A 9,873-nucleotide genomic window follows, 5' to 3' on the forward strand; every position below is an offset into this window, starting at 1 on the left:
TGTAGTTGAATTAAGTATCATACTTGCAGAATGCGGTGTATGATTTTCGCCTGATGGTGCAGGACCTATAAATTAAATAATTGTCATTTGTATAAAATTTATGTTAAAATTTTTAAATCTCACTTGGTGGATCAGTAGATGGTTTCTCATGTTGGTCATCTGCATTTTTTGGCCATTCCGGTGCAGTCTGATCCTCTTCCACAACACTAGGAAGTGGACTGGCTGATGCTTCTATACCGACCTCAACACCCTAAAATATAATTGATTCAACATAAATACTAGATTTTAAAATACTTGTATAAAAATGAATTTCAAGTTGATTTATGATTCTTGATATTTTTTATAATAAATATTAATAGCCTTATTACAAAAAAAATAATAAAAATATAGTATAATATTATCTCTTTACCGTCTTTTGTGAAGTTGGTTTTGCTGCTCGCACCATATCTCTGAATTGATGTGATCCTGTTGTATTGTATAAAGACAAAGTAGTAGCCATACTCATAGCATCGCCAAGAGGAAAAGCTCCAGGAATTCTAGTACTGAAGGATACTTGGGCTTGGCGAAATGAGCCAGGATGATATTCATCCAACCATTCCACAACCCTGTTGTAATTAAAATATATTACTAATAAGTAATAAAACATCATGTTTTAAAATAAATATTTTATAAATAAATCTAGAACAACTTTTACATATGATGTTCTAAGTAATTCCAGTAATAAATCATAATATAAATTGTGTCACATTCATAATAAAAAATTGCTTCTATACTTGTATACTTTGAATAGTTATAAATAAAATTTCAATATATATATAATGTGAAATTATGTTTTAAAATGTTCACTTACCATATAAGAAAACTGCCATCAATTGGATGTACAGAAAAGAGTAGGTCGGGACTATGATGCCAATCTCGCAATAAGCAATCTATTTTCATATCAAGCGAGTCAGTAATATGCATTCCTATGCCACCACCTCCTCCAGTTACGTCAGTTGCAAAAGAATTGATGGATGTTGTGTTTGATAAAGAGGGATCATGTGTTTTGTTGATGTTGCTCATGACATGCTCATCACTACCGCTTTCATCTTGCGAATATGATTTATTCACACGACCCATTTTTTTACTTTCTTCATCATTTGGTTCCACAATACTAGTTAGATATATAAAAATATATTATAAATCATTTTATGAAATTTAATGCTAGTTATTACTTTCATTTACATACCGATAGAAATTAAGAAAATATTCTGACAACTCATGAGATTATAAGCTCTATTTCTACTGAATTATAAAAGCTTATACACAAAAAACTCTTGAATATATATTATATATGTTATTAATGATAGACAGATAAATCAAGAAAAACAATATATTAACAATAGAAAACGGAATGTTTCATTATTTTTCATAAAATATATTTAAATGGTGTAAAACAATCTAGGTTGTCAGTATAAATACCTTGGATTTTGTACATGTGTGATATTAGCTGCTGCTTCTTCCTTTTCGACAACTTTTCTAGTGAGTTCCTGTAAAATTGCTTCAGCTTGCAAACTGAAATGCATTTCTTTATTATTTAACCAATGAAGTATGAATGAGGGATCTTGTTGTGAAGGATGAGAAGATTTCATCGATGGAACTAAAGGAATATCAGTTTCTGCATTAATAGATGCAGCAAGATGAAAATGTAATCCTGCAAGAGAAATTGTATTGAATTATTTATTTGAACAATACTTTAAAATCTTTGCATTATCACACTGATAAAGTTTTCAAAGTTATTTATATTATACCTGGTGTAACGCCAGTTCCATGATATCCATATGAATGAAAATCATGCACACTATATGTCGAGGGTAAAGTTGGTATAGGCGATTGCCCACCTAAACCGCCATTGGGTAAATTACCATGATGTTTGGCATGCCTTCTTATATGAAAACACGTTTTCATATGTTTCAATCTCTGCATAAACCGATGCTTATGTCTGTGAGTTCTAAATTTAGGATTCTGTGAAGCCAATGGATCAAACTGATTCATATTAACTAAACCATCATCAGGTAAAACAGTTTCCACCCAAATTCGACAGATATTATCCAGACAAGAAGTTACCAGCATATTTGATACTGAACCTTTTGGCATATATTTGCTTGTTTTACGCCAAGAGAGATGTGTTAATGCTCTTGGATGAGCTATATAGACAAAGCCATAATTTTGTTCCTGATTATGACTTGCATATGGATTATTGTCCATGCTCTTTGACGGAAACAATAAATGTTTATTTTCATACCAAATCTTGACAAGTCTATCATTTTTACCAGATGTTGCAAATAGTGTACCATCAGGGCTAAACTCCATATGATACACAGGAGTAGCAGTTTTGCATTTCCAAACGCAGTCCCACCCCTTCATAATAAGTAATTATTAATAATATTCTACTACAATAAGAATTAGTAATATGCTACAAATATTTCAATATGAAATTTACCTGATCATCTTTTCCTTCCTCTGGTTCAGGTAAAACTTTACTATCTCTGTCACCTCCAATTTGGAATGTCACACCTAAAATATAAATATAAAAATTTAGTTCAATTAAATAGTATGTTAATTTTAATAATATTAATGATTAATTACAATATGGGCTTCAGAAACAAATATTTTTATAATTTTAATAAATTTATCTAAACTATTAGATGATAGTATACATTATTATAAAAAGTCTTTGAAAATATTAGCACAAATATAATTATCTAACTTATGCTAATTTAATATGTACACAACATGAGTAAATAACGCCTAAAGTAAGTATTTGATTAAAAATTACATTAAACATATAGACAAATTAGACTTTATTAATAGTAAACTTGAGCAATAACATTACTTTTATATCGCTCAATTACCTTGAGAAGGTTCTGCAAGATCGTGATCTAGTGGTACCAATTTTTGATGCCACATTTGAAGTACTGCTCCTCCAGTTAAGAGACGAGTTCCTTCTAAATTCCATGATAAAGCAGCAATGTGGGAATCTGCCTGTAAGCGTCCCGTCTGAACCCAACGATACTCTAATCCCTAAATTAAGATACATCAATATAAAGTGAAAATTGAGAATTATGCATCAGCAAAAATATGAATGCATATTCATACTTCATACTTTAAAATTTACCAATAATGTCAGAGTGGTTATTATATACACAAATTATGCTATTATTTAGTACAAACATATACAATGATTAAATAATTATATACATATAATAAATACACAAAAAGTATTTAGAAAAAAATGTAAACTTACGTAAAAAATAGTTATTCGAAAACGGACATCAAAATTAATGTAAGACTAAATAATTATAAAAAAGCTTTCATTCTATTTATTAATGTTTTGAATTAAAATTACATACATGTGAACTATCACTGTGTATTAATGGCGTTGGCTCAAAAATGCACACTTGATCTTCATAGGCTGCTGCTATTTTGCCAGTGTCTGTGCTACAGTCGAGAGATGATATTCGAATATAATTGTGAACAGCTCCAGGAATAATTTGGACACGTTCAAAAGTGCTGGCCAAAATAACAATGTTACAACCTGCTGCATATGCCTAGAATATAATAGAATATTTTATAATTATAATGTATACAATTTTTATAAATTTTGTGACATAGCTATTGTATTTAAAAACATGTTGTAAATAGACTATATTTATTTTAACAATGATTCATAATAAATGCTTGAAAAAACAAAGAAAGCAAGATCTTTTCTTCTTATTTTTTTCTATTTTTTTTATTTATTATATTTTTTTTATTTATTTATATATTAAATTCATATCTCAGTTAGACAGGGGTGTCTGGTATGAAAGATTATAAAACAATGTTCATATTTTATATATGCATATCATTTGTCTATTTCATTCTACAATAATATAATGTTTATTATATCTTAAATATTTATTCAATCTTCAATTTCTTTATAACTTTTCTTTATTTTTCTTTTGAGATTATTGTCATCGCTGGTATTTTTAATATCGATTGGCAGTTCATTAAATATTTTACTTGCGCTCCATAAGACATTTTTTCTTAATTTCTTCTTTCTATTATGTTTGATGTAAAAATTTTATGTCTATTGTTGTACTTGTTTTAATTCTGTTATATTTCATTTTGTGTATTAATTTGCATTTTTCTATTCTAATTATGTTGTTTAGTGAATGAGTATTGGTTGCTGTCTGTAAGTATTTAGTGGGTGTTAAATGTACAAAATTATATGATATTTTTATAGCTTTGTTTACTGTTATCTGTATATCATTTAAGTTAGCTTTAGTTGTTTGTCTCCAAGTAGTTATCCCATATGAAATTAAGGGTATTATATGCGCTTTCAAAATTAGTATCCTATTTGTGGATCCTTTTCAAAGCTCCTGTTATTGCCGATATCTTCGATTTAATTTCATTTATATGTTTCGAACCATGTTAGCTTTTCGTGTATTATAAGGCCCAAGTATTTTATGTAATCCACTTCTTCTATGTGTGTATTATTTATTTTAACGTTTATTTTAGAAATTTTCTTACATTTTTTTTGTTTAAAATTTTCCAATGTTAATCGTTAATTTATTTTCAATTAGTTTAAAAAACAACTTTTAAGAAGCAAGACTATAGTCTTGAAAGACTATTATAAACATAATATATTTATATCAACAATATAATTAAGCATATTAATACTTTAAAAAAGCAGTTTCAAGAAACAATATTCTAAAAAGTTTGTTCAGACAATAGGAAAGCTATATCGCCGCGATATTAATTAACTACAATACAATATGTAAATATATCTGTGTTTGTTTAAGACAATATTAATCTATGAATGTGTTGTGTAGTCAGCTGATTAATTTTTTTGCTCTATATGGATAGGCATAGGAAACGATGGCAACGTAGCAAAAACTTACAACATTTGAAAATATTTATAAAACATTTATGAATGTTATTATTAATTGTGCAATACCGTGAATGGGATTCCTTCGACAGAACCAACAGCAAAACATCGATCTCCTGCATTACAGGCACCACTTAATATTTGATGACAGTTCATCGTGACTGCTACAAATTACCACACGGAAAATACCTTTACTATCCTACACATAATATTTACATTCACTATTTCATATAATGCATATTTCACATATTCATAAATTTAAAAGATTCGTGTTACGACTCCATATCGATTCACTTCTAATTCAACATTACTATTTGACCAATAGATCTGACGTAAACGTCATATTGACGTACGAACAGTGTTGCCATCTGTGGATAACACAACACAACTTCAGCTGACACAAAAGCGGTGTCAAATATTTTAGAGGTTATTTTGAAAATGTTTAAATAATTAATGTTTAACTTAATCCGCGTCACAGTAATTTGTACCCTAGATAATATGAGAATATGATTTATTCACATAAGACATTTCTCTTTCCCGATTTTTACGTTCAGAAGGGATACTTAAAGGGTCCTCCGCTCAGACGTGATGGCGCTGTTTTCAGCATTCAAAATAATGGCGCAAAATTTGAAATAAAAATTAATGAATTTTAACAATCGGGTACTTGAAACTAAATTTAACATTACAATCACATTATGTTTTATAATAATACATGAATAACAAGAATATACTAGATAATATTATATTTTAATGAATATGCAATCAAATCGAAATATAAATCAACAAACACATTGCCGATTTAAATATACATCACACATAATGTACAGAAATAATTTCTATACTTTTTTAACTTATTAATATAAATATTTATTAAAATTTAGTGAATAATGCATTATACTGTTAGTTCATTACATCGTCTGCCACTCTTAACTCTTATTAACCAATAATCATCCCTTGATAATTAGCCCTGGTCAAACGTTTTAGAGATTATTTTGAAAATGTTTAAATACTTAATTTTTAACTGAATCGGAGTAACATTAATTCTTACTGTTAAAAACCAAGAAATAGTGATTTAGAAAGTGGAACTTGTGTTTTCATTGCTAAAATATGCAGGAAATATATGCAGATAGAGCCACCGAGAATCTACCATCAGGGTATACTCTTGAAACTCTTATGATAAATATTTATCCTTTATATATATTTTCTTAAACATGCATTAATTTTATACATTTAGGGTCAATGAGAATCTGACATGGTAATCTTCTAGTTATTCTATGACGAATTTTTTGACTAAACGTATTTATTCTTGGTATTTAAAAACCTTTCGAAAACTATTAAATATTACAGATATTTTTTTCTTTTTTTCTAAAGTATTTCTACTGAAAATTTTATTGGAAAAAATTCATAAGTTAATACTCAATTTTGTCTCATTTATTACCTATTATATCGTAACGTTAATGCAACTACTCTTGAGGCAAATTGCCACTTACTCCTAGATTCAAATTCAATTTATTCGTTTACAATAGTTACAATGAATAAATTAACTGCATTTAGTTTCATACTGAAAGATCTGATTCAGAACGAATCGAACATGTTATAGCTTGTTCATTCATCTTTACTGTTTGAAAAAAAAATTAAAAATTAAGGATATGATAATATTGACGATATGAAATAATAGGATTATAGTTTGAAATCAAAACTACCAACAACAAAACGACAATTACCTCATGTTATTAAACAATTATCATAACTGAATAAATGTAAGTTTAATGATATTAATTAATAAATAAATAAAATTCAACATGTTAAAAGAAATCTCAGATTTGTTGATATCATACATTTTTATTGAATATTTCACATATTTGTGCCTGAACGTAGAATTGTTTTACACAAACTTATTAAACAAATTAAATCGCGTTTTTTCCAATGAATTAATATGTTCCAAATTTCAGTGTTATCATTATATTGAGCAGACGGTTTTTAGAACTAAACCAGAGGTATATTTATATAAATACTTTCCTTTAGAAACTACATTCAACCAAAAAAATATATAAGCACTGAAATTGCAACATTGAGGTATAGTCTGCTTCTTCTGAGCAACATGATAAACTACTTAGATCTGTATGGTCTATCATCCAGGTCCAGGAGCAGGATTTGAGGTGGAAACTATTAGAAAAGTAATCTGAAATAAAAAATTATTTTTAAAAAATATATATTTGTAAATAAATTATTCACAAAAAACTTATTCATGATGATTCATATAATTTTGAAAGAATTTGAAAGTTTCCTCAATTTGACATCAAAATTTCCTGAGAGTTTCATCCTTATCAGAATGGTACCAATACTTATGTAACCTTTCCACCATCAGTAATAGTCAAATATAATACAATAAAGAGAAAGAATGGATATTCATTGAATAAATAAAGCTAACTATATCTATAGTTTTATAAATAACGTTTTCATTAATAAATTTATTTATTAACACTAATCATACCAAGACTTAATATATACCTAATTCTACCATAGCGGGTCAAATGACCCGACTCTATGTTTCATGCTTGAATGTATTAAATATGGATGTTAGGAAGAAAATAAAAATAAAAATTAAATTTATTATAATTAAACAAAAAAGTATGTTGAGCATTTCTATTACAAAAGCAAAAATAAAAAATTTTAATTCATAGTTAATCGTATCATTGTACATTTTCCGCAAACATATTTTTTACATTTAGAGCAAATTTTGTTGGTTTTATTTTCTTTACAGTATTCTATTCGACATCTCATACGTTTATAAGCATCTGTAGTAGACTTAAGCAACGATATTTTCGTATTTTTTCTTGTTTTGGTTGTTCACGGACTTCTCGAAAATCGGCGCCAAGTTCTTCTACTAGCTTGAGTAAAAAATCTTGTCGCGAGATATTTTCTCCTGTCGTTTGCTTGTACAAAATCCAGGCATTTATGTTAGCTAAATCAAGGATATTGAAAAAAAAACTAGGAGAGGCCATCTGCAAGACTTGGATTTTGTAGTAAATTTTCTCGCCATTTGATCGGTCATGTCTACACCAAATTTGGTTTTATTGTAATATGAATTGTTTTCTTTATCATCGGTATCTGTTGAATCAAACTCATTTTCATTTTCAACCAGTATATCTCCATTTTCAGAAAATTCATCTTCACTAATTTCTGAAAACTCTTCGCCAATATTATTTATATTTTCTAAGAACTTGTAATGTCTTGTTTGCTTCGACATTTTTCCGGGTAAAAAATAACCTGTATTACTATAGCTATCAAAATAAAATATAAGCTAGGTACTTACCAAGACTTTCAATTTCTGTCACTTTTCCTAACAATAAAAAGCTATTGTCAATCTAAAATTTTTGATATTTTCTTGAAATTATTCTGAGCTATTTTCGTTGAACTACTTTACGCAACAGTGTTTAGAAGAATGTGCAACTTACCGACTACAAATATGACTCGACAATCTCATAAACTAAAAAATTCTCTCCGGGTCAAACGACCCATTGTGGTAGATATCGGTATACAAGAAGGATAACTCAGAATAAACAAAACAAAACAAGAAAAAAAAATTGTTTATAACTGTACTTTAATTACTTAAAAAAAGTCATGAAGTCAAATGTGCAAACGCAATGAAATTATACGTGCATTTAAATGCAAAAGTTCAAAATGGGTCATTTGACCCGTCATGGTATGTTTAGTGTTAATGACAAAAAAGAAATGGTAAAATTTTGTCTTGCACATACTTATACATCTTCAGGACTTGAATAATGGATCAAATTGAATAAGATGTTATATTAAAAAACATTTTTCAATAATTAAATACTCCAGGGGCTTTGATAGTTTCAAATGTTACTAAATAGTTTAAATAATCCATTTTCACAACAATACTGTTTCTATATAATATAAACATTTAACACGTTGCATTTCTATGAAAATCCGGCCCGGCATAATGTCAAGTATAATAAGAATATAAATCAGTTTTCTGGAACCACGCCATATTAATAAAGTAGGCGAGTACGTCCATTCATTTCACAAATCAAATTCAGATTTCGATTTATATCTGTATGCCTATAAATCATAGCCTACGGAGTAGTGTATAGAAATAGTTATAGTGCATATATATCCATAGTAGAAGTGCGCGATTTTATTTTATTTATTCTATTATTACATAGCCCAAGGAGTACATCCAAAAGAACTTGAACTTAGAAAATACCATTCTAGAAATCCATAATATAAAATACTAATTATAAGTAGTTATTAAAACCAAAAATAAAAAAATTAAGTACAGATAAAAAATTACTTGTACAGGGCAAGCTTTGCGTGTTCTCGAATAAGATATGTCAGAAGTCTTCATTAATTTTTAGTGCATATTTTAACGTGACTATAATATCAATTATAAGCTCTGCTCGCCCGTAAATTATGAAAAAAATGGTAAAATAAATCAATCACTTAAACCATTTTATAGTTTCTACTATACTGCATTCCAAATTAATGAGAAACATAACCCTTCTCATATCATTTTTTATTCATGACTCGATTTTTCTATAAATGTTGCAATAGCATAAATTTATATTAGGTAGTACAAATTATTCTATTAAGAGCATTACCATAAAACATATTAAGGTAAGATGTTACTTCAAATCATTTGCATAAAGGTCAGCCTAATTTATACTGAACATACGAGGTCTGTTCAAAAAGTACCCGGAATTACTATTAATTAAATTTCGCGGGTCTGGAGTGTCTGATTGTCAATTTTTTTTTTATTGTGTTGGTATACATGCCCCTAAAGTATGATGAAATTTTCAGCTATATTCACTGTTTACTTTGTCTGTGGTAGTCGCTAAGGTTCGACGTGTTTTTCTGAGCTCGGCGATTTTTACAATGGAAGAATTGAAAAGTCAAAGAATTTGTATTAAATTTTGCGTAAAAAATGAAATAAAGTGTTG

The 9,873-nt window shown here is 28.1% G+C and overlaps 1 protein-coding gene across 1 annotated transcript; it reads right to left on the reverse strand.

Moving 5' to 3' along the window:
* Nucleotides 1-3: 3 nt before the first annotated feature.
* On the reverse strand, nt 4-5,092 carry LOC113366977 (dmX-like protein 2; the record flags this gene model as incomplete). The annotated part of the gene is made up of 10 exons (XM_026608616.1): nt 4,979-5,092; nt 3,393-3,590; nt 2,895-3,063; nt 2,483-2,556; nt 1,791-2,400; nt 1,462-1,693; nt 851-1,153; nt 410-605; nt 124-250; nt 4-65 (listed from the first exon to the last, which is right to left on the reverse strand). Coding segments are annotated over exons 1-10 (2,058 nt in total), but the record flags the coding sequence as incomplete, so codon positions are not given.
* Nucleotides 5,093-9,873: the final 4,781 nt, after the last annotated feature.

The sequence above is a fragment of the Ctenocephalides felis genome, unplaced genomic scaffold (assembly GCF_003426905.1).
Source record: "Ctenocephalides felis isolate EL2017-DRISC unplaced genomic scaffold, ASM342690v1 CF-g0.4_SCAFFOLD_01170, whole genome shotgun sequence".
Taxonomy (NCBI): domain Eukaryota; kingdom Metazoa; phylum Arthropoda; class Insecta; order Siphonaptera; family Pulicidae; genus Ctenocephalides; species Ctenocephalides felis.